This window comes from Plectropomus leopardus, chromosome 12 (assembly GCF_026936395.1).
Source record: "Plectropomus leopardus strain MGB_pleo_1.0 chromosome 12, ASM2693639v1, whole genome shotgun sequence".
In the NCBI taxonomy this organism is placed as follows: domain Eukaryota; kingdom Metazoa; phylum Chordata; class Actinopteri; order Perciformes; family Serranidae; genus Plectropomus; species Plectropomus leopardus.
The window spans coordinates 14253235-14279239 of NC_142187.1; the positions used below are offsets into that span (position 1 = coordinate 14253235).

General features: G+C 40.7%; 2 protein-coding genes across 5 annotated transcripts in view; one reads left to right on the forward strand and one right to left on the reverse strand.

Moving 5' to 3' along the window:
• Positions 1 to 1812: 1812 nt before the first annotated feature.
• On the reverse strand, positions 1813 to 8376 carry LOC121951681 (profilin-2-like). 2 transcript variants are annotated; one of them, XM_042498115.2, is made up of 3 exons: positions 8027 to 8375; positions 6073 to 6265; positions 1813 to 3569 (listed from the first exon to the last, which is right to left on the reverse strand). In XM_042498115.2, exons 1-3 carry the CDS (start codon positions 8153 to 8155, stop codon positions 3472 to 3474), a joined length of 420 nt encoding a protein of 139 aa, XP_042354049.1. In that variant the 5' UTR covers positions 8156 to 8375; the 3' UTR covers positions 1813 to 3471. The 2 variants fall into 2 exon arrangements, with proteins under 2 accessions (XP_042354049.1, XP_042354048.1); XM_042498114.2 differs by having other exon boundaries at positions 3537 to 3885; positions 8027 to 8376.
• Positions 8377 to 12607: 4231 nt separating this feature from the next.
• LOC121951677 (TSC22 domain family protein 2-like) overlaps positions 12608 to 26005 on the forward strand; it is a 30893-nt gene continuing 17495 nt past the window's right edge. Inside the window, exon 1 of one of the 3 annotated variants that reach the window (XM_042498109.2) lies at positions 12608 to 15230. In XM_042498109.2, the coding sequence (XP_042354043.1) occupies positions 13432 to 15230 (1799 nt within the window). In that variant the 5' untranslated portion in view covers positions 12608 to 13431. The remainder of the gene's footprint in view (positions 15231 to 26005) is intronic. The other 2 variants (XM_042498107.2, XM_042498108.2) reach the window with 2 other exon arrangements.

Sequence of the window (26005 nt, forward strand, 5' to 3'; positions counted from 1 at the left end):
CGGCTGATTAAACACCTGACCACAGCAGGTGTTGTCAGTTGACTGGGATATAAGGGCAGGGTGTTAATTTGTTTTGAACACCTCATATCAAGCAGATGTGTAGTGAAAGACTACAGTTACCACAATTTGAAAACAAATTGTAGTAAATGTAGTGAACTACGTTCTTGTAAGGCTCATTTAACGATTTTTGCTAATGCCCGGGGCAACATTATCTCCAAAGCCCGCTTGTATTTTTAACAATATATATCAGCATATTACAGAGGTGGCCTTTTGGGCAAGAACAGACCCAGGGCTCCCTTTCTGAATACAAACAGATCACTTCCATATTTGCATATAGTTGCCATTTGACAACAAATTAATATTACAAAAAACTAATATCTAAACTGGTTTTAAGGATGAAAATTAAAAGTTAACGGGAAGTATTTATTTTTGTTTTCTTATAGGAATTTTACCTGAATATTGAACAATGAGTCAACTTTGGTACCTTACCCCTACCACAATGTCACGTGTTGTTGGAAAAAGGAAGTATAAATACGATTTCATGGTCATATATGTGATCAGTTATTTGTCATATCAAAGTATGAGACCCCCTTTTCACGCCTTAACAGTAAAAAATTGATTTTATATTACTGCCTTTTAGTAAAATTTTAGATGAAGGAATTGTTGCCATTTAGCAACACCATGTAATTGAGGGTGAAACAATAGTTTATTCTTTAAAATGTCATCTTTCCTTGGGTCTGAATAACATTAGAATCTGAATTTCATTAAATATATTTGTTTATCCGTATTTATTCTGAAACCAAGAGTTAAAGACAACATTAATATACATGCGCTTTATAACTTCATCAACTTTACTTTCTGGCGTTACTAGCGTAGGCCGAGTCCCTTCAAAGTAATTCATTTCCCATCAAGGACAGCCTGCACTCTATTGAAAATGCGTTTCATTTTCCTCCAGCTTTCTGAAAAGAAACTATTGGTAGGCTATTTATTTCTGGAAATAAGCAACTGTCAGAACTACAGGCAGATGAAGTTAACTACTTCACCTGATACAAAGTTCTCCCATTACAGAATTGTGGAGTATACTGGTTCAAGAATAAATGGTCTAGTAGATGTGCTTTGCTGTCTGAGAGTATATTACAAGATCTAAATGGGTATCTCATAAGAAATATGTTTTGCTGCTAACATAGTGTATCATTCACACAATAAGTTATATATAGTAAATTCGATACACTGTGAAAGTTGACCTCACTTAAAATAATCTTGGAAACCGATTGCCTTGAAAAAACAAAGTAAGTATAATTATCAATCTTAATTATGTTTACTTTATTACATTTTCTTACAATTTAGCTATATATACACAATTAATTTTCTAAAGTTGTTGCAACTTAAAAATGACAGCTAAAATCACATCGTTCTTTCTACGAGTTAGCAGCTACAGTTGATCAAGTTAGTCTGATGTAACTTGATCCTGACAGGATTTTGCCAGTTATAAACTTAGGAGATCTGTGAGTTGTGTGTTGACAGACTGATTTAATTAAACTTGTCATTTTTAAGTTGCAACAGCTTCCTAAAATTAAGTAAATATTACTAAATTTAAAGTAACCCTAATAGTTTAATATAAAGTAAACAAAAATAAAGAGTCAGTTATATTTACATTTTTCAAGGCATTCTGTAACCTAGATTTTATTAAGTAAAACCACCTTGTCAGATTTCACAGTGTATCTTCCCTAAAAAGATAATTTAAAGCTCTTCAATTAGTCAGCATACAAGTTTGGACTCTGAAGGCAACAGACAGGACATACCGGCTTTACCTCTGGTTGGAATAATTTTTATTTGATCTGTCTGTAAACAAGATGTGTCATCAATTCATGGCATTTTAAATAGCAGATTTTGTGGCAGAAGGAATTTCCAACTCAAAAAAGACAAAATATTGCAAACTTTTTTTCTGTTGTTTAATTCTGTACATATTCCACAAAGTCTGGAGATTACTGATGCCAAAATATCCCTTAGGAAAGTGCCATTAAAAGTTACTTCTTGCTGGGGCAGCAGTTAAAAATCCAACTTAGTAGCAACAGATCAGATCGATTTTATGGCACAGAGTACACAGTTATTCTCAGAAAATTTTCACAAGACAACTTACAAATGTTCTTATTCCAACCAACACCATTTTCAATATGTTTAGTGTACACAGCATCATTTTTTTTTCTTTTAAATATACTTCTAAGTACCGTACTATGACAATTTGTGAATACACCTTTGATGACTAAAGCACAAGGCAAATAATGCCAAGGTGTTGGAGCGCAACAGCCTCGGTTTACAGTCAAAATGCATTCATACTGTAGTAAAATGACATTGCCGTTTCATTGGTTAATGGACATGAGGTTAGCAACAAATCAATTAGTGATGAAAAGTTTAAGTAGTGTTGAACTCTAAGGAAGCAGTTAAATGTTTTACAGTCATCTGAAGTTGTCTTAATGATTTACAGTCAACAGGTGATGCCAACAATCATCCATCAGAATAAGCTAAAGTAATTCTGATAATCCTCTTTATATTGACAATTGGTCCAAAGGGGAGGGGGAGAATAACGCCATGTTAACAGGCGTGTGTTGTGACGTACAGAACATTTTACAAATAGCAGAGGCTGACTGATAAACGACTGAGCTGTCACAGAGGTGGAATGTCCACTGAGACTCCAGGATGTGGCGAAGCATCGTGGCGATATCTTTGAGACCTCAGCAATGCTGGCCTTACACTACAACTCAAACAACAGCCCAACACCACATCATTAACTTTTAAGACCACATTCAGGTACAACAGCAAAAGCGTGTGATGGAGGGCAAAAGACGTTGTGCTTGAGGGCGGTACACACACACAGGACTCATGTCAGAGGAAATTTGTCGTTTCTTTTATGGAGGCAGAAGAGAATATGGTTTTGGCTGGAATATTATGCTGGGACAGAGAGAGGACAGGGCTGGGATCTGTATGCTAAAGACGGTATGCATGCAACTTTTAAATGCCCACATGCTAAAGAAAAAAAACCTGGCATCTTTTAGTAATGCTCAAAAAGCAAAACTATGCAAACTATCACCACCATTACATGTGTACTTCCCCTTGGAATATAAGCCAGTTGCTAAGTGAATGTTAAACAAGGCGAGTCCAATTTTTTTTGTATTTTTTTTAAACATTTTTTATTACACTTTGCAATCATTTTTTGCACAATCTTTTGGTTAATAAACAATTCAATGAACATGCCATTACTGTAGTGCCAAAAATATGAGAAGTACAATGTTAAAGTGGGGAAGGTTTATATAAAAAAGGAGTGTGGAAGGATTTAAGCAAACAAAAGGCTGTTTATAAAAGTAGACTGAGGAGGAAGTAACATCATATGCCATCTAATCCTGGAAGTAGTGTCAACACAATGTGGTTGGGAGGGAGTGAGCTGTTAAGTTGATGGATGGGTGGAGAGGTTGCTTAATATCCAGACTTCCTCAGGTACTCAGCCATTGAATGTGCTTTCTTGTTAAGATTTCCACCATGGACCGCCTCCTTTCCCATGACTAAAACCAATACTGGAGCACACAAGGAAAAAAAGAGAAATGAATAAAATTGAAGAGTCTCCCCCCCTACAGGACGAAGGGGGGAACACAGGTGACACAGTATCTTACCACTCTTCATTGCTATTAAAAGTTTCCAAGACATTTTGACTGCTTGCAGGAGAAATCTTAACAGCAATATTTCTTTTCTCTTCTTTTTGTCCCTCAATTTTATCTAAGTGAGCTTGAAAACATTAAAACCCTGAATCCCTCAAGTATTTTGCCATTGAGTAAGCCTTCTTGTTCAATCCGCCTCCATGGACCCCTTCTTTGCCCATTACAAGAACCAAAACTGAAAGAGAAGAGATAGAAAAGGGACAGTTAAGAAAAAGCAAAAAGGGTAAAAGAAAGGCATTCCAAGTAATAAATATTATCACCAGAGGTGTGCAGTCCAGGGATATTCAACTGTCTGCCATACAGGGCGTACTGTCTTTGCTATCAAAAAGACTGCAGTAGGTGATTTCAGGCATGCACTGATTTATCGGCAGAGCATCTGTATCGGACGATCGCCCTATTGCCAATAAGATGGCATTGACAGATGGCAGTGGCTGATGTTTTTCTGTTGTGTCACATACATTTTGTGTATGCTACAGAGCAGGGCTCCAGACTAATTTTGTTCTGTTGTCCCAGGGACGATAGAAAATGAGTTTGGGATGAACAGAGATCTTCCCTGGGAAAGCCTTCAGGAAGAAAGGATGCTCATTATCAATCTATTTTTTCACCGATAAGGTTACATGGTGAACAACAAATCAATGTTGAAATCAGCTGGAGGAAAGCTAGTTAACGTTAGCAGCTGGCAACCTGTACTAACGGCTTACTGGAGGTTGCACTGAGTTACATTATGGTACGTTCAAGCTCCAGTTAGTAAAATTGACTATAAGGTGAAGGGGAATTACAACGTGTATACCTTGGTGATTTCCCATGTAATTTTATCATGTGACGGAAAGTAGCATCTATACATTTCCTATCTCACAATGTGAGGTAAGAATTCAGAGTCCAAAGTTTGATCGAGTTCCACTTAAACGTTGCAAGTTTTTACTCAGTGGTGTTTCTTAAAGAGGGAATATTCACTGAGTGAACATGTGAGCAACATCCCACACAGCCCTGGTCATCTATAACGCACAGTTGAACATCACCATTGTAGCTTGTTTTCTCTTTAATGCAACAAATATAGAGGGGAGATTGGTGCACTTTATCGGTGACGACAGCTTCTGCTGACCTTTGCTTTAAACAGCAAACTAGATGTAACTCTACACTAATGAGCTGCTGGATATTGCTAAGTAAACATTTGTTTATAGAAGGTACAGCACTCCAGAAGCAACAGGCTCATTCTGCTACATCCAGACGTGGCTAGACAGACACATGCAAGGGAATTATTAGGGTGCGCTCTCTTACATACAGATATGCATGTAAATAATGTGGTAATCTGCAGCATTTATTGGTACCACTTAAATATGCAATGCTGCATTTGTGCTCTTTTAACTCACGTTTGTTAAGTATAACATGCAAAGCCGGAGAGTGAAAGGAAAACTCAACAGAAGAAGGAGCAGTGTTAGGAAAAAGGGAAACGGTTGGGTTTTGATTGCTATCAGTGTTTCCCACATTAACATTTGGCAAACCAGTTAAGGGTTTGGGGTTTTTTTTCAAAATACAATCTGAAGTTAGAATTGACAGAAAAGAGTGCCAAATCTTTATAAGCCATGAACACCTGTACAGACTGAAACAGCTTGTGAACATGCATGCTATTTTGATCAAAAGCCTTAGCAGAGGGCTGGAAAGTGTGTGAGAAACACTGAGGCAACATCAGACACTGAGGACCACAAAGGCAAACAGACTGGAGGAGGCAAACCCTGGTTTACATGAGGTTTATGATGACAAGCAGACAATTATGTAAATGTGTGTTATATTTTAACTTCACAAGTCTGCATCTAAAGGCTTTGTTTGAGACTATCATATGATGTGTGACTCATGGGCCCTGTTCTATTAAAGCTATTTGTGAGCATAATTGTGAGCTGAAATCACTGAAAAGTTATCTGTTGACAGAAAATTAATTGGCAAAAACGCTGCAACTATAGGTTCATCATCATTATTGAATTATTTGCCAGGAATCATTTTGTTAATGTAATGCTGACAGATCCTGAAGTGCTCTGAATAATTTACCAATGCCCGAAGCAACAGTCTTAAATGTCATGTTTTGTCTGACAAAAATCAAAAGCTATTTTTGCATGACAAAGAAAAGAAGATGAGTCCAAGAAGGTCCAAGAAGATGGACCCAGCACATATTTGGCCTATAAATTTGAAAAAAAACAGACTTCTAATTGTTAGTCTGCACCTAAGTCACAAAAATCACATGAGGTAACTGTCATACCCGTTATTTTTTACATCAATAAAAAAAGAAAAAAAGGTGTCTTTACCCTTGAAGACACCTTTATTTATAGTTATGACAATGAAGTAAACCATTTTGAAACTACACTTTTACCTTTTCCAGCTCTTCCCACAGAGACATTGTATGTAGGTTCTCCTCCTTGGCTCTTTGTCCTGATGTCCATTGTCCAGTCCCCGTCATCATGGAGGCTGTCCCTGAGGACCGAACACTTCTTTGAGCCCAGAGTGAGACCGCTGGTGTAAAAGGTCTCCCTGTCCTTACCAACAAGGACATCAATTTCTTGAGACTGAAAAACACAGTAAACAACAGAATTGGGACAACCAGTCAGAGCCTCACACAGATCTAACAAATACGCTTCCAGTTACATGACTTGCATAGTCGTAGTATAACAGGCACAAAAATATTAAGTACATAAATTATCTTGTGTCCACAAGAAAGGACATAAATTCCACCAAAAGTTAAAGGACCTAGCTTTGTTAAGGTAAAAAAAAGACAGGGAAAAAGCCTTTACTATCATGGCTGTACTATAATATAAAACCATGCTTTTCTGGCATTGTTAAAAGGCCTTTTAACTTTTATACCTTAACGAAGCAGGGTTTGAGGAAATTATTTCCTCTCTTGATGACATCGTCTACCCATGCATCATCTGATTCAATACACAACTGTGGGTTCTGTTAAGTTACAGAGAACATATTTCACTTTTTCTGAAATCTATAGAAAATTGATTTATTTGTAATGCACTTCACTTTGTAAACATAACCTTTGTCATTTGTACATTCATATCAATTTTGAATTATTTCTTAGTCTTCAAATTTTGATCAGTTATGCCAATTTCTGTATCATTTCTAAGTATGAATAATGTTAGTTATTTAATGGGGGAGGTACCTCCAAAAGCCATTTTTGCTTCTCAACTCATACATACACACATGTATGTCAAAATAAATCAACTAAACTAATCTGGGGATGATAACAATTGATCGATTTATCAGATGTTAAGAACTGATCAAACGTGAAATTTAATTGATCAATCAGCAGGCTTTGCAGTGCTCTAAAATTATATGCAATATGTTGCTGTGAGCTTTGACTGAGGATTTTTTTTTTTTAAGATCAATCGATTCTTAATTTTAAGGAAAATGCTTAGGATTCACAACCCTAAACTATACTAAATAGTCAGGAGAATAATCGATAATTAAAATTAATGTTAGATGTGGCCCCATTCAAAATTTTAGTTGAACAGCTACCATTGCGCTAGCACTAATATCATGCTGGGGTTCTTTACAATAGTTTTAAATTTTAAAAAGACAATTTGAAAACTTGCAAATTTACTGATATAGCACAAGAATTTCTGTGACTGAACACATCTCATCCCTGCATTGAGTAACGGAAGTAAAGTGACGTCTCTGCACCGGACTAGCTCTCATGCAATCCCTCTCAATGAATAAAAAAAAAAAAACACATTGTCATTCCCATCTAAAATGATGATACATGTGTGAATTTGCGGCTTGAATACGAGCTTTAATAACAATAAAGCCTCGCTATACGCTGACCAAACGACCGAGAGTGCTATTTAGCCTGTTAACCACAGGTAGCCGGTAAAGCAGCAGCTTAACGTTAGCTAATCAAAGCGGCCGTGCACACAAAAGCATGCACGCTTTCTTAAGACAGACACCGTCTACTAGCTGGTTTTAATTCAGCGTTTGGTAAATAAAAAGCACCACGTTGACATTTTTATAAGTGCTTGTTAACTGCAACTGACTGTTTCATGGTTTTAATGATAGGTGGAAGCCACAATGAGTGAAGTCTTATCTGATCAACACGAGGTCTAATCCCGCAACGTTTCCTTAGCAGGAAATACCCGAGACAGGCCAACGATAAACTAGCTAGCCGTAAGCTAGCACGGTACCGTTAGCTTGCTAGTCATTTAGACCCTGCGAGGTAACGGTTTTAACGCTATTCAGTCTGACGAGCGGCTGCGTGGGTGATACATAAACAACACTGTCAACCGAAACCACAGTTAAACACGAAATACCTCACATTGACCTCTTACCGTGATATTGTTGAAAGTACCACCGGCATGTGCTGCCCAAACATATTTGGCGTCCGTATATCCAACAATGGCGCTATCCTGACAGCTGCCATCGGCCATCAGGTTTTCCACGTAGCTTTGCCAAGACATGTTCAAGAAACTGATGCTTTATATAAAAAAAAATCCCTACAGCTTCGGAAGCCAAACAGGAGACAGCCAAATCGGGAGAAAACCTACAGGCGAATTTAGAGTCTCCAATCTAACCCGCACTTCGACGTTCACCAACGTCAGGGCTGGGGCAGCAAAGAAAGCCAGGGCAGTGAGGCAGCGGCTGGGTGTAGTCCGTATCAGATCACTCCGCACAATGAGCTCCCCGCCCGGCGCTTTTATGGCAGCAGGCGGCGGAATAAAGAGGGACTTATCAGCTCAACCAACAGGCAACTGTCTGAGGGAATGCCGGGGTACTCATCGGGGCGGATAAAGATTTACTGATTGAATCATTTAGTCGATCATTATTTCATTCATTGATTGTATGTTTATGTTGTAGGAATAGTGACAAAGACAGTTACATTACTTAGCTGAGGATACCGTCAGTGCGCACAGCAGACAGGCTGTGCCCCGAGGAGCATGTGGCTAATGGATACCAAAATTATCTTCTCACTTTCATAAACCTACTGAGCAAAATTTATGTTTTCAATAGGAAGAGCATGGTTGGAGGTTCCTCCATGATAACTATTAAGCCTACCAAGCTGTTTTCCCCGTTAAATACTAGATACTCATGACAGGGTTATTATAATATGTAGGCCTATTTGGGGGGGACACATCCCACTCTTCAAATATGCTCAACTCCCCCCATATATATTATATATTAATGTGATTATAAATATATATTCTTACCCTTTGAAATCTAGAACATCACTTTACAGCCACCTTTCACATGTATTTAAAACTTAGAACTACTGAGCAAATTTGTGCTATTCTGTTTGTTTGGGTTTTTTTGATTGAAAAAAATAGGCAGCTTGGAGAGAAATTTTCCAAAAAAATGCAAGAAATAAGTATATTTAGAAAATTGTTTGGGGTTTTTTTTTAAGTCTATGGGAAATGTATATGGAGAAAATATAGGGAAACTATATTTATAGCTAATTATCAGAGTTACATATTTTGAAATTACGTAATAGAGTAATTGCAATTTAGAGCATTTTTGCAAGTAATTTCCTTTAACAATTTTCATCATTATCATTCCCTTTTTTGTTGCTCATTGCCTTCATTCCATATTTTTGACAGTTGAATGTTGAGTCCATGGCTACAGCCCCAATTCACCAGTATTTGTGATACACTAAATGTCATTTTAAGTTTCATCCACATACGGTTTTGTTTGGGGGTCCAGGAGACCAGCTCAAACAACATACTGGAGAAGAAAATGTATTACCTAATATTTTTGATTTTATAGTGAATTATTGTCATTCCTGCTCACTGAATTAAGTTCCTGCTGTTCTGTATGACATCTGCTCTTTGCTGAGACAAACTATTTCATATTGATTAACAGATCACTGTGTGTACATCTTGAACTCATTCAGGAATACAGGTTTTAAAGTGTTGAATGGATTCGGGCAGATTGAATCAGTTGAGTTCTATTCACTTTTGTTGTCACTCAGTCTGACCTCTTGATTAGCTCAGCCTACAACCCATTGTTTTGAGCTAGCCTTGATGTAGTAGTATAAAACCTTGTTCTTAATTTTGTTCTTCAGAAGGAATTCTACACGCTTGTTGTGAACTTCTGTGTCCACTGTGCTGTGAATAAAAACATCACGTAGTTCCTACCAAGCAATCTGACTAGTCCACAAGACATTTCGAACGTGCTCAAATCTGCATAACAGCACAGAATTAAATTTTGACTTTTAGATAACTTATTCAGTGTATAATAAACAAAAATAGTTTACTATTTACCAGTGTCTTTAGGCTACTAATAACGACCAGTGTTGCAACTATCCCCAGTTTCCCCTATATGTTAAAATAATTAAATTGAGAGACAAATTATCCCTCACTGAACCTTTTGGGGTTTTATTTTAATATCTTGTGCAGTGTTTTTTGTTTATTCTTTTCCAATGTGTTATATCACAATAATAACTTGATGCAAAAAAGTTAATTAAAAAGTATACTAAGACTTAAATGTGTGTATGGTGGTATGTAGCCTATGTGTATGTATATATTCATGTCTAAAATCAATGGCGTTATATCTATTAAGCATACAGTATGGTACTTTTTGACCATGCCGTTGGGTCATAATATCTACTTTGGAGAACAATAATCAAAAACAATAGACTAATGCACTGTTGGAATTTGCATTTGTTAATAATATGCAGGCCATTAATTACTGCCATGAAACAGTAGTATTGGTATTATTATTTTACCAGTATTAAGCCATCTCAGGTACTGGAGAGTTCAAGGTTTATCGAAGATAACCAAAAAAGGAAAAAAGAGGCATAACCTTTAAAGTCAAACATTCACTCCTTGGCCACCAGGGGCAGTGCTCTCCACGGTTTGTGATGACTGGTCCACAGTATACTTCTCTGGTGCAGAGGTATGAAAAACAAGTCAGAAAAACAGGAAGGTATTTAACCCATTATTATTTATAGAAATGTATTGTAAATGCCCCCTTTTTTTTAAAAAAAAAAAAAAAAAAGAAGCAAAAAACTGAAAACATTTTCAAAATTGCTCCTGTTGACCTTGTCTGATTATAAACCCCCCATACTGAGCTCACTTCTTAACCTCACCAAATGCTGCAGATGCAATGCAGTGTTGACTTACTCGTACACGATGCACACTACTCCTTCATACACCGCTTGTAAGTCAAACTAGTTGAATCTTCCAAAACCAGCTGCTTTCTGTGACAGACTTACAATAATTTTATATTTACTTGTATTATTTTATACAATAGTATTTTTTTAAAAAGTCTTGATCAGTGGGTAAAGAATACAAACAATGTGGTGATCCCAGGAGTTACTGCATGCTCTGTCATATGCTGGCTCTCAGAGTACCCCAGAACCAACACACTAAGGCCCAGCATAAAAGAGCAAAAGAGTTCAACTGAAACCAGTTTAGAACAAAAAGGTTAACTTGTATTGAAGGTCATGTGAATACAGACAAGCTGATTGTATTGTGAATGGTAGCTTTGTATCAATAATTTTGAATCCATAAAACAATGGGAGCACTATAAACCAACTTTACTTTGCTCAACACATTTGGCTGTGGGATTGTTTCAGAGTTTTATTATACCCCTAAAGTAGTGATCCTCTAATGATCCTTTACATGACTCAATAGGGGTAGAGTGCACACAAGGAATTTTCTACAATTCTGTAATACTGATCCCTTTTTATGAGACTACTGTACAGCCAGTATGCAATGTTCCTGCAGAAGAGCTCTAATAATATCAACTGGCATATGGTAACACTGCAGCATACACAAATACTAAGAAAGAGAGAGAGAGAGAGACGATGCCTTCAAGTGCATTCCATTAAAGTCTGACATTTATGTTTTTTTAAGGAATAACTTGGTAATAGACGGGTCACAGAATTGTGAGAATAGTTAAATTGAATGTATGCGATATAGTAATATTCTGACGGCTGATTTGTATCAGAATTAAAACAACCCAGGTAGAAGGAAAATGTACTATAACTCAGTGTCTTATCATTAATCACAAGGTACATGTTTTTACTAATGTTAATAAAAGCATGTAGCTTAAAGTCAATTATTCACATGTACTGATAACAGTATGTCCCATCACTATTTTTCATTCATTGTTGCCATCTGTCTGTGCTATTTAATTGAAGATTAGTTATCAAATATGATTAACTGAGGACAAAATGAGCATACTTGATAAGGACATTTATGTTCGGTCTATGTAACCTGATCTTAGGGGCCCGGACTTAAAGAATAAAATTCCATCTAATTTTAAGACCTTTATTATATCATTTTTGTGCCTCCATGGTTCGTATTCCTAAATGAATGTTCTAAATCTTGTTACCTCATTGCAAATCTAGGATGAGGTAGTATTTCAGCATAGAAAGGCACAGAAAGTGGGAGGAATAGGGAGGAAACAGTGGCATTACAGTCAGACAAAAGCCCCCCACCCCCAGTTAAACTCTAGCAGGGGCTCTTTTGACACATCATCAGACCATTCACTTTTAGCCAGAGAGAGAATTAAATTATCAATGTGAGATAATTAATAAAATATGAGATAATTAATTAAGTGAAGGGATTGGTTGGCAGGAAAATTTGTATTCTAGTGATGGTAAGGGACTAATCGTTATTTACGAGAGGGGAGGGGGGTCATCAGATAATTCTTTAAACAGTGGGGCGATAGTTGTTGGTTTTTTTATTTTATTTTTTATTTGGCTAAGGGGAGGGACTTTCAACTTTCAATGGTTGGTTCAATGGTTTAGGAGTTTTATTTATTTTAATTACCCCTAGTACCCCAAAAAGACAGGTTTAAAGACAGGTTTTCTTAACCCCCCCCCCAAAAAAAAAAAAAACCCCAAACAAAACCACACTATTATCATGGGCAGAAACTATATATGTGCTGTATGGCTGTATCTCACCTATAATAGTCTATTAACTGCGCGCGCTTTGCAGTTGTACTTTTTCCGACGGTGTACTGAAGGCAGCACGAGGGGGGGATTCTCAAACGCCTCCTACGTAAACATCCTTGCGCACTCTACCTACCCACGATGCAGCGCGGTTGCATACAACATAGCCATCTTGTCAAGAGTGACTGAGTGAGGGAGGTAACTGTAGGCGCTGTTTGGATTCTCGTTTGTTTTAAAGCGTCAAATATTACAGCGTTTTCCTCTCTCGATCGCCGTTAGCCTCAACCTAATTGTCGCTACCGACGGACTCTGAGCTGTGAGGTGAGTGGATACAAAGGACTGCTTTCGGGAAGATGTCTCACATACTTGTTCCGACGTAGGGGGAGTGTGCAGCAGCCAGTTGGCTTGACTTGCTAGCTAGCTCGGTGAGTGGAGGGCTGCGGGCCCTCCTCAGCCTAAAGTAGGTCCTGCAGCTGGGCAACACTCTCTGCGACAACGGCCGCCTGACAACTGTACAGCCGGGACATTAGCAGGCCGGTCCGGACCGTCAGAGAGCTCCGGATCGATCATCCTCCAGGCTGCTGGTATCGCTGTCTAAAGCCGCATTGCTGGACAAGACGACACGAAGTGTGGCGTTGCGTTATGAGCTCATGAAACGCAACAGGAGACCGAGAGAGGAAGAGGGATGGCGTAGATTCATCTCGATTACAGTTAGCTAGGCTAAGTAAAATACAAGTGTGCTGTTTAATATGATCTAAGCTTTTGGAAGCTGCACCCAGCTCGTCTCTTTCTGACGGAGGATAAACATAGCCATACTGGACTTGGAATCAGGCTGACAATATGTCGAAAATGCCGGCTAAGAAAAAGAGCTGTTTTCAGATCACAAGTGTGACTCAGGCCCAGGTGGCGGCTATAGGTGCTGCAGACGACACGGAGAGTCTGGACGACCCGGACGAGTCACGGACTGAAGATGTGTCTTCAGAGATCTACGACATGTCCCGGGCTGAGTACGAGCCTGCCTGTGACAGGAGTTCATCTGAAGAAGCCCTGAATAATGTTGGAGAGCCAGAGGCGATTGGTGTTGTGGCACCATCACACATACCTCAAGCCGGTCAGGTGTCTGCCATGGGGGAGTTTCGGAAGGTGGGAGGCTCAACTCAAGGTGGTCAGCAGCCGCAGGGGATCGGAGCTACAACTGGTGTCATCACTCAGCCTGGAGCATTGCAACAGCCTGCTCCTGCAACCAGTGTGTCAGTAAACACATCCCAACCTGCTGCAGTGACCAGCACAGTTCCTCCTCCTGCCACCTCCACTGTGAGTTGCACTTCACGCTTCAGGGTCATCAAACTTGATCATGGTACCGGGGAACCCTTTCGAAGAGGCAGGTGGACGTGTACAGAGTTTTACGAGAAAGACTCTGAGGGCTCTGCTGTTAGTAGGACTGTAGATAGCATCAGGCATGCCAGTGCAGCAACGCTGGACCCTGCCGCAGACAGAGACAGTGGGCTCGGGCATACAGGAGGATCTGTGGTGGCCCCCGCAGCACACTCAGGTCAGGGCTTGGGCTCTGTGGCGGATGCTTCTCTCGCTTCATCCCGTATGGAGACACCACCACAGCAGCAAATACATCAAAACTACAGCACCCGGCAGCATGGTGTCAGTGGGTCGGCCACACAGAGTGCGTTCTCCAGCCCTAAACCTACAGCTGTCCCAGCTCAGCCAGCAGTGGGAAGTCTCCAGCCTTCTGCTCCCCAGAGCGTGCTGCCCGTCGGACAAAACGGCTTGCCTCAACCTGTCATCCACTTACAGAAGTCCCCCATCATGCCTCCTGCAGCCCAGCCCATTGCTTACCCTCCCCAGCAGCAGCTTCCCATGGGCCACCACCTGACCAGCCAGTCCTCTGGACTGCTCCAGAACCAGACGGAGTACTATCAGCAGCCCGCTTCCATGCAGCCGGGGCTTTCCACTGTCCAGTCCCTCCCAGTGTCCAGCCTCTCTGTTGGGCCACAGCCTGTTGGACAAGGACACACTTCAGTCCTGCCCCCAGCCTCTGGAGGGACTTCAGTGCCAAGTCAGGTTGGAGAGGTTGCAGGAGGGGGATCTGTGCCTCCTGGACAGCCAGCTCCAGGCCTCCTGCAGCAGCAGACTGGAGGAATGGGAGGCGTCGGAGGCTCCATGCTGGTCGGTGGATCCACTCTGCAGCAGCAGGCTGTGAGTCAGTATCCAGCCGCTGTAAAGCCTCAACCCCTCGGCCTCCATCCCGCATCATCCGGTGTACAAAACGTGCCTGCCATCGCAGTGAGCTCCAGTGTGCCCACCACTGTGCCCACTGCTGTGCCCAGTGCCTCCAGTGCAGCCATGCCAAATGTGACAACCTCCAGTTTGCCTCCAGGCCAGATCCCCCACAGCAGGACTCTAGTGGCTTTGGGGGCACAGGGCCTCCCAGCAGCTGGATTTGGACATGAGGGTGGTGGTGGTGGTGGCGGAGGGAAGTCAGAGGGTCTCATCAACGCAGTGTCTCCTGTCGTTTCTGGGAAGGAGCCGGGCAGGCCCCTCATGCCCGAGAGCCTGCAGCTCGCCACTCCGACTGTCAACAGCCTGTTTGGAATCCACATACCTGTCGACGGTGATATGGACAGGTAATCGTCTCTAGATCTTAATGTTAAGAGTTAAAAAAATGTTCATCCCTGCTGAGCATTATCACAATGCCTGTGCAATGTTATCACTCAATAATACTCCTGATTTGAAGAATCACAGATGGTGTAAGGCAGGGATACTCAACTTACTTTGCTTGGGAGCACTTTTGCAAAATGAGGCCAGGGCCAGTCCCCATACATGTTTCTGGGATTTTAGGACATTTCAAAGATTCTAGGACATTTGTAGGATTTACAGACATTGCTAGGGCTGAAAGCCACAGCAAAGGCAGTTAGTGTTAGTAATTTAGTTTACAGGGTGTCCCCCTTTGTTCCAGGGAGGTATGGAGGAAGGAGGAATGCGTAAAAGGAAGAGAAGTGGCACACAGGAAGGAAATTTAATGTTTGTTGTTGTTCATTAGAGCCTAAGTCAGTGCAGAGTAGCACAGTTGCGGTAAACATCCATGGCTTCCAGTGCACAGGCAGCAACTTGTTAAACATGACTCCTGTTATAATACGATGCATTGTGTGTGTAAGGGTGTGAATTTGGTTTATGTGGAAGCCTTTTGTTGCAGGTCCCCAACCTCCTTTTCCTCCGACTTCAGATGTCACCCTGCAAGACAGAGTCTGAGGCGCTGGCCTCGGCTGCAAACATCAGGGATGTGTTGCTATTTGTTGCCACTGTGCAGAGAGTTAGCTCATCTTTCTATTAGCCTCAGGCTACTTCTGGTCACTTGCTAAATGTGCTGCGTGCTTGACCTTTTAATACGTTAGTTCCTGCTCCGGAAGTGACTGTCTACTACTAACATAGCAGAGAGTGTTTGATTTTGTGTTGCCACATTTATGATATCATAATTTCCACTCATAGCCCCATCGGGCTCTCCTCAGGAATGTGTTTTCAGAGGATTTTACAGTTCTGGCTGAAATAACAGTTTTGTACAGGAGATATAATGTTGCTGAATCATCTTTTTGGTTGCACAGACTCAGGCAAGCTCTTTGATTTTAAAGAAAAGTTACACACATTTATTCATACAGTGGACATCTGAGAACATGATTTCATTAAAAAGTGTATGTCACACTGAATCTTAAAGTAATCACGCACAGAAACATAACCCACAGTAGACATTATGGCAGACGTTTAATAATTTATATGTGGTTTTGTTATTTAGGGATAATTAAGTTGCTAGATAGTGAGCAGCAAAATATGACTACATTTGTGCACAAGCGACATTCTTTTTTATGAATTATTGTGGTTCATAACATTTGTTGTCTTTGCAAAAATAATCTTTCTCTTAAAGGGACAGTTCACCTTAAAAAAAAAAACAAAAACATGTTTAACCTGTAGCGCTGTTTATTAATCCAGATTGTTTTAGTGAGAGTTGTTGAGTGTTGGAGATATCCGCTGTGGAAATGTCTGCCTTCTCTCCATTACAAAGGAAATATGTGGCGCTTGGCTTGTGGTGCTTAAAGCACCAAACATATACATTTGAAAAACTCAGCAGCAATGTCTCTATCCATAAATCATGACCTGGTCATTAAAGATAATCTATAGACTTTGTGAGCAGTTTCATGCAGGAACTATTTTCTTTCTACAAAATTACACCCACCAACTGTATTACAGTGCAGAAGGAAGTGTGCATCTAGTTACTGATGAGACTACACCACAAGCCGAGTGCCATCTAGCTTCATTATACTGGAGAGAAGACAGACATCTCAACAGCCGATATTTCAAACACTCAGCAACTCGCACCAAAATAATGTTGTTAAATAGCACAACAGGTAAGAGTAAGATTATGTGTTTTTCATTTTGGGGTGAACTGTCCATTTAATTCATAAAAGTTTACAATTAATGTCACTTGTAGTAGATGGCACAAAAGTGCGGAAATGACAGTGTCTGAAATCTCTCAGTGGTTTCCCTTTACAGTCTCACAGATAAAGCAGACTGTAGAGCAGACAGGGGATGCAGACTGCACAACACTGGCTCTACTTTTTTCCTCACATGTGGGTTGACTCTCTCCTGAACAGTTTGTGGAGTATGCTGCTCACTTTAAGGACGTTTTTTTTAAAGATTTTTTGGGGGGGCTTTTATGCCTGTAATGTATAGGAAAGACTTAGCGTGAAAGGGGGAGAGAAAGAGGGGGTGACATGCAGCGAATGGCCGAAGCGGAATCAAACCCGTGGCCACTGCACAGCCTGCACAACCTCTGTACATGGGGCGCCTGCTCTAGCCACTGAGCCACCAGACGCCCCACACCTATCAATCGTTGATCACAACTTTATTGTTTTCCTTTTTTGTGCCATCCACCAACTAAACCTTAAATGGCTTTAAACACACACATTGACCATGATGTGTCAGTGGTTTGTGGACCAGAGGGTGATGCCAGTATGGCGAGTGTCAGAGGTAACTTTGACTCTGAAGATGAGGGGTTTGACACTAGGGTGCCCCCTTAGGCAAAACTGAGAAAACTGTGCCCCTCCTCCATATCGATAGTGCAACATGAACAATTAATATTAATAGATTTTCTCCCTTCTATTGCTGTTCTTTGTCTGTCTTCCAGAGGTAATCATACTCCAAGTTTTAGTACTGCAATTTGCTTAATGCTTTTCTGGATATAAACAGGCCTGTTGCCCTGCATTCAGTAAGTTACAGCATAACTACAACTTGCCCTGTTTTCTTAGCCTGTATTGGTTTGCATTTTGGCAAATTAAAGCAAGCTCTGGAGTTTTTTTCTCTGATTTCTTAGTGTATTTTCATGGATATTATTCACGAAGGTTTTGGGAGATAATCATATTTAGTGTAAGTCACACTGAATCTAAAAATGTGTGTGTCGTGTCTGTGTTCAAGTCAAGCACAAAACCCCAAATCCTGTTTTTTTTAAAGCGCACGCAGCTGTCCAGTTCCTTAAGCTGTACCTTTGCCTCACATATCTCCCTCCATGCCCATCTGTTAACTCGCCTGACTCACCGACTCAAGTTTAGTATATGGGAGAGTTATTTTATTCCTCAAAGTTGTTTTACTCCTCAAAGTAGGAAGTACAGGAAGTACTTACAAATATGAAATAGTAAAGCAATCAACTCAATCACTTGAAAAAAAATGTTGCAAATTCCTGCAAACCACGGATATCTTACATCTGCACAATATTATGTATTAAGTAGATATGTTGAAACTTTTTGTTTCAACAACCCTGTGGTTAATGTGTGGTTATGTTTGGGCACAAAATCACTTGGTCACAGTTAGGAAAAGATTATGCTTTGACTTAAAATACACAGTTTGGGGGGCACAATCCCAGCAGCAATGTCTCTGTAAAAAACAACTGCATTTTGTGGCACAGTCCCCTCTGGAAAAACAGTGATAGGTCGCTAAATAAACCCACATTTGGTGCCTGCAAAACACCGAGACAAACAATCAAAAACAGGTTGTCTTTTAGCAAGTCATTGCTGTCTCCTAACAGTGCTCTGCAGCTTGGTAGTTGTCTCTCCGTTAGATGGCACATCATCCACCATCCTCTACACCAGTGGTTCCTAACTGGTACAGCTGTGGGGTCCATATTTCTCCTTAGTCATTAGTTCAGGGTCCACATATTAGATAAATGACCACATACTCAATGCTGTTTGACAAAATGTAAACAACACATGGGCCTAGAACACAGAGAAATAAAACATATCGCAAGAATTACTTCAAACTTGACAAATAAATAGCACTGCAACCCAAAAAGTGCTTATTATTACTAGGTCAGTGAAATAACAAAATCTGCAGAGACTCAGCATGTTAATAGTTGCTGTACTGGAGAAAAATCTCACTCTCCAGCAAGAAATGGCACTTCAAAATAAAAGCTCTGTGCCAGAAATGAACTGTACGTCAGTGTGTTTTTACAAAATTAACATGTTCGTGCTCACTAGCGGCCCATTCAGAATGGAATCACGACCCACTTTTGAACTACGAACCATCAGTTGGGAACCAGTGCTCTACACGTCCCGATGACAAACTCAGCTTATATATTACATAACTTAAGACACATTGATTTGATATATATGAAACGTGCAAATTTAACATATTCGTGGCTTGCAGAAATGTACAATACCAACATTTTGTTCTGGTGAATGGGCTAAAGGTTCATTTAAAAAAAAAAAAGTCTTTTACATTCACTTGCTCCTCACATGATCTATCTGTTGTTTTGTAATAACAGGCCAAATACTTTAGATATAGGTCAGCTCTGCCATTTCAATTAAAATTACTTCAGTTTGTGACAATGCAGCTGCCTTGAGGCGCCGTGTTTTTGGAGCACCTATGTATTGCTTGTGAGGGGACCCAGCTCCCAGGCTGATAACAGCAGGAGCCTCTTACGACAGCTAAGCCCTATCAGACATTGAGCAGTAGTCTTTCCACTGTGCCTCTATTCTGCCGATAAGAGACATGACAGTGGGGTGTGTCAACCAACTGTGCTTGTCGGCACGTCATGACCATTTTCTTTTGCAGTACAATGTGGCCTTAAAACAACTGTATATTCTCTAAAGGACCTTTGAACACGGTTAAAGCCACATGCACACTCCCCCTGTTGGAGCTGTGGGCTTGTTGATCCACTCAGAGCCCCGGCTGGTTTGTTAGTTTTCTAAGCACTGGTGCAGCATCAGTGCGACTGGTGCTTTGCACCTACCACCCTACTGATTGACTGACAGGCATGGCACAACAGTTGTTCATGTACACATGAGGTGTTGAATGACATTCCTTTGCAGCAGCAACTGTGGTATGTTCACAAGAGGTGGAGGAAGCTGCAAAGTGAAACTTGTTGTGCCTCACTTCACCAGGCATTTTAGCTATGCTTGGTATACCCCTACCCCTCCTTCTCCCAGCCTTCTTTTTTGAGCTCTTGCTTAATTTCTACGCTGCACTGTTTATTTTGTCCGCCACACACAACAAAAACACTGCTCAAATGGACTCCTTCAGTGACAAATATCTATAATCAGCACAACACAGAAAGATATTATACATTTATGCCCACAGTTTTGACTTTCCTCAGCTTGCACAACCTGGAAAACCTCTCTTGGCCATTCGGTAGGCCCTAATGTTTGTCCCTGTCTTCCTCCACCCTGTAGTTTTCCCTGCAAGTAATTAAAGCAAAACAGTGGAGATACAGACTGCAGATTTGAAGATGTTGTTTTCATACTTAGAATATGATTCGCTCAGCTTAATGTCTCCCAGATGGCTTTCAACAACTGAAGGCGTAAAATAACCCTGGTGGATTGTCATAATGTCTTTGCTGCACTCACACAGGAGTTTGCTTCTGTGTTGCGGGCTCATTTGCATAAATGTATTGCATCTGTAGTTCTGTGTGTAATCGAAGTCGTGCTGGGGAGGTATGGTTTATTGTCCTCGCGCTATGGGAGCTTATATAAAATTGGACTAAGGAGGTCGGAGAGGCGAGGGGAGGGATGTAGTGAAGCAGTGACTGCCAACATGAATTGAGAGACTGTCTGTGTGGGTGGATGAGGGGTGTGTCTGTGAAAGGGGATGGGCTGACTCTGTGCACAAGTATCCACGTTGGGGGTGGAGATAGTGGTGGCGGGGGGAACTTACTGAGGAACTGAGGCTTTACTTTTTTGACGAATTCACTATTCACCAACGGCTTACTCGTTTTAAGCCACAGTGAAAGAAGTGTGGGTTTTATGTGTGAGAGTGATACAGCGAGTCAACATGTAGCAAAGGGTCTTTCCCTCCCCTCTGTGACCTCTGGTTTACTGCTGTATCCTGTTTTCAGTCTGAGTCCCTCACACTGCTCTCCACCTTCTATTCATTTAATATTCCTCAGCTCTCTCGCCGCTTCCGCACTGAGGCTTTCTGGTCATATCATATGACATTTGGTGGGCACATTTTATCCTGAGTGCCTCACAGAAGTAGAGGTACGCAGTTTTTTTTTTTTGCTTGACAATTTTGGACTCAATAGTAATTTGAGTTTTAAACCAGCCACCTTCATCCATGCTGTACATTTTTTTAGCTGTACAGCACCACATCTAGTTATCTGTGACGGAGCAATAACCTGCAACTGTACACTCTGTGGTGTTCGTTATTGAAACTGTCTTATACCGAAAAGTGTTTCTAATTATGGCTGGGTGGTTAATCGAATTGTATTTTCCATGACTATTTTGGCTTCCAGTGATTATGAAAACAAGGCGTTTTTGTTTTTTTACTGAAGGAACTTTTTAACGTTTTAAGGACCCCCCTTTTTTGCTGTGTCAAGAACTAATACGGCTTTCCCACCAAAATTTGCACGTGCACACAGGTTTTTCAAATACAGGTAAACCCACTAAATGTTCCGGTATCATTTTTTTCCTTCCCGATATTGATTCCAATACCTGAACCTGCATATCTGCTGATACCAAGGACTGATCTGACGCCATCGTTAAAAAAAAGGCTGTATACTACAAACCCTGACTGGATGTGAAATGTTGGCTATTTTGTGTATGGCTACAGAGAATGAATGCCAAAGAAATGACCAAATTGCTGGCAGTTTTTTTAAACCATACACTTTAAAGTGAGAATCAATTCTTCTTTGGTGCTCTAAAATAGTAGTTACACCTGCTGTGTAGGCTACAGTTTTAGAGCAGTGAACATTTTGGGGAAAACATCTCTTTTATCTTGGTATGAAACTTCTTTTTAGTTTTTTGTAAGTCGTGGTATTGGATTGGTGCTTGGACTGGCATGCTCGCTGAGACCCGATCCAGCACATTAGGCAGTATCTGAGGCGGTTCTGATGCTGGTATCGATATTGGAACAACTCTAGTTGTTATCCCAATCGCTGGCCAGCTTACAGGACGTCACTTCAGTGTTTCTATTGGCAGTGCAAATTTTAACAAAAAAAAACCCCAAAAAACCCTTAAAGGTATGTAGATCACAGGCACACTTTCCATGGGGCACCTCCTTGTAGAGAATCCCCAGAAAACATTTACATTTATTAAAGTGCAATAAATGTTTTCAAAGTAAGTGAGTAATTGTGTTAATCATGATCTCACTATCGACAAAAATGATGGTGATTATGATTTGTGGCATAATTGAGCAGCCCTATTCCTAATATTTATATGAATATGGGGCACAGTTTAACAGCACAACAAACTACACCCCCCCCAAAAAAAAAGTAGAGTAAAAGTCTCTGTAAACCAGTTTCAACAAAAACGCAAGATTATTATTGTTTCAAAGGACGTCTGTTGTTTTAGATCTAAAGTGACAGCTGAGTGTATTTAGCCACATCACTCTTCTGCTCGTGCAATGAACACACTGTGTCTTTTTTATGTTTCTGTGTACACAAGTTGTTCACTCTGCCTTCTTTCCTTTCCCTCAGAGCTGTTTTCAAAAAAAGATGTATTGTTCTGGTTGGGCCAACTTTACTAATCTGTATGTCTGTAGGCTTCGCTTCAGTCATCACCTCCACCCCGCCCTAGGTATGGAGGCCCTCCATTGTTCTGACAAGCAGAGAAACATCAGCGGCTCAGTCCAAGGTTTTAATGGCTTGTTTAACTGGGGATGTGCTGTACTGTGCCGCAGATAAGCTTAGCTGAGAATGTGCCTGTTATCTTGTTTTTGGAAAATGGGACTTGAGTAACTTGAAGGATTACCAACACTCACTTTTTAGCTGTTTTATACTTCTGGCTTTTCGCCAGCTGAGCAGAAAAACTAATAATGATTTCATGTTATATTATTTTAAGTATTCATTATTTTTTTCTAAAAATAACAAAGTTATATCTTAAGATTCCTTTTTGGTCTGTTATTTTTATCTAATCATGTACTTAAAAATTAAGATCCTTGAGTGACATGATGTGGGGCACTTCATCAGATTTTACGTCGCTTAAGGTTTTATACAATAGGTTTTATACAATATTTCACATATGCAATAACAAATGAGCTTTAAATTTTAGCTCAGTGTCTCTCACTTCCTGTCCTGCTCACCCAGTCTCTCTCATTATCTCTCTAGTTTTTCGGGAAGTTGGCAGCACAACCGTTGTTCTTTTTTCAGTGTAAAAAAAAAAAGTCTGTAATATAAATTTAAATCCTCTGATACTACAAACAGTGCTCGCTTGTAGCTCAACTGCTTTCTGTACACAAAGCAGCTTATGTTTGACCAGTTTCCACACTGATGGTTCTTGGAAGTACCTTGGAAGTACCCAGGAAGAGGGGACTTTTTGGGGGAACTGTGGCCAACAATCAGAAAGTTGAACTTGGTTCCAGCGGTTTTCACGGTGATAAAGGTCCCTGTTGCTTATGCTAGTGGGCTGTTAGCATCCCAGTGGCCCCCTGTGGCCCCCTGTGGACTGTAATCATACAATGGCTCTGGGTCCTCCCTGTTCTCCGTCTCCCTCGTCTACAACCCAGAACCTGCTGACAGAAACTCCCACAGGGCAGCTGGAATCTAAATAGTTTTGACCTACTTTTGCTGTGTGGCAGATGGATGGATGGTGCAGAGAACCTGAAGCCTCATGAGCTACAACAGTAAGAGCTTTCAACACCATTCTCAGACCTCCCCCTTTGCACCCTCTGACTACCAGTTAAAGTCCGTCTACTGCTACACCCACTTTGTTCGTTAGCCCTCAGCACTTTTTCCTGTGCCTCAACAAATTGAGTACGGAGGCAGAAAAGGGCAAACGCACTACAACAGCCCAAAATATTTCCATCAGAAAAACAGTTTAAGAAACAATGCCAAATTCAAAAAGGCCAATAAAATCCAAAACAAATGGGAATAGGCTCCAGAAAGCCAAAACCAAAGACCCTATATAATAACACCACTGTAATATCACCCATTGGTTTACTGAGCCCAGTTGTAAAACTTCGAGTTTGGCATTTCGGCCATTGCCATTTTGGATTTTTTGAGACAGAAAGACGCTGGAGATAAACCCTAACACTAGCTGCTAAATTGGTAAACACGGAGCATTTACAGCTATGGTTAATACTGTGATAATGCTATTTTCGCTAGCCAAAAGCAGGATGGAAACCAGTAAAATAAAATGTATTTCCGGCAAAAACTGAACATCAGACTCCTTGGGAGGATCTCTTGGTACAACCAAATGCTGAAGACTGTTTTTAAGCAACTAAAACATTATAATTACAGTGTTTCATACAGAATTAGAATCTAAGTGTGGCTGTAGCTCATGATGGGGGGGGTTAAAACAGAGATTCATAATACTTTTATATATGCAGTGGGATCCCTTTTTCTCATTGTGTGTGTGTTTCCCCTTTTTTATCATTCTGTGTCCCCTCTCTAAATTTGGACATTTTTGCAGCCTGTGAACACAGAGCAGATGGAGCTCGTCTTGAGTACTTTTTCCCTCAACAGCAGTTTGAGGAGTTTCAATTGCAGCGTAGTTACATTGCATCACGTTACCTGCCATGGTAGCAACTAGTCAATGGAAAGCACCCACCTGTCACTCAAAAGCAGCCACCTTTAATTTTGCATGGTTGGTGTCTTTCTGACTTTGCATATGTTCTGTTTGCCGCGTGCTTGCTGTAAATGTTTTTTTTTCTTTTTAAAGCACTTGTTTTTCACTTGCAGCAAATTGCTGTTGTCGTATTTGTTTTGGATTTTTGTGTTTTTGAATTGGCATTGTTTCCAAAAAAAAACATAAGCTGCCCAAGTCAACCAATTGCCAATTTTTTTTTTTTGCCAACCAATTTTTTTTCTCTGCTGGAGCAAATGCTTGACGGTTTGACACAGAAGTGAAACTCTGTTATAACACTTTTATTTTCTGTTTACTTTGCTCTCACTCTTTACTCTTCCATTTTTCACTTTTATTTGCAATTTTCCTTCAAACAGAAATCCCCCTGCCCCCATCTGCTCATCACGTAAAGCTACTGTGTTTTTTTCTTTTGCTCAATGAGTTTGCAAGGTTATTAAAGAGGTTCAACACAGTGAAACTTAACCTTTGACGCAGCCACTGGTCTGCAGCGCAGGCACATTCAAGGAAAAACCATGAGCTGTGCTCCAGCTAGAAGTGTGACATCAACCACCAAGAATGCACCCAAAAGGTTATTTTAGTCTGCTGCCAGGTCATACATTTGCTTTGGGGCAGTTGTGGGCAAAGCCTGAACATGTGCAACCATTGTTTAGTGTCAGGTTAGCTTGTGTGCTTTGAGAATGAAGTTTGGAAGAAGAGGATTTGGCTCCCATGTGTACATATCTGGTGGGTCACTCCCTTGTCTTTCTGTCCTCCTCACACCACATACTCTGGGTTTATGGGGAGATGGCACTTAACCACTGCTCAACACATTGGTTGGTTTACAAAGAGGGGCTTTCATAGATGGATATTGACATGTTAGATTTTCGAGTTACAAAGAGAGCTATTGAGAGGCGAGTGTTTGCTACTTGAAAACAAGGAATGATGACTCCTCCAGTGCTTACCTCATTCATGAAGAGGTTGCTGGACTTCAAGTCATTTGACCTCCACAGTTTCAGCCGATAACTGGCTCGCACAGAGCTCTTGAGTTTTAGCTCTGAAAAAAAAAAGAGAGAGGTTTTCTGTGGAGGTGTGTGCTCGCCACACGTGTGTGCCTGTGGAGGTTTTTCTAGGGCCACTGCCCGCAAAGTAAAATTAAGCAGAGGCATAGGGGGAGGTTTGTTAGAGTGTTTGGTCATGAGGTAATGTGACAAGGGGAGTTTGTGCCAAGGATTTCTAGGAAAAGAGCCTTGGCTGCTATAATATTCACACACATGCTGTAAATCAACTCCTCATTCCTGTGTGTGTGTGTGTGTGTGTGTGTGTGTGTGTGTGTGTGTGTGTGTGTGTGTGTGTGTGTGTGT

Coding starts and splice junctions, on each gene's coding strand:
- LOC121951681 (XM_042498115.2), bottom strand. CDS start 8,155: ATGTCTTGGCAAAGCTACGTGGAAAACCTGATGGCCGATGGCAGCTGT. Junction 6,266..8,026: donor GTACTTTCAACAATATCACG/GTAAGAGGTCAA, acceptor TGTGTTTTTCAG/TCTCAAGAAATTGATGTCCT. Junction 3,570..6,072: donor TGTGGGAAGAGCTGGAAAAG/GTAAAAGTGTAG, acceptor TGTGTGCTCCAG/TATTGGTTTTAGTCATGGGA.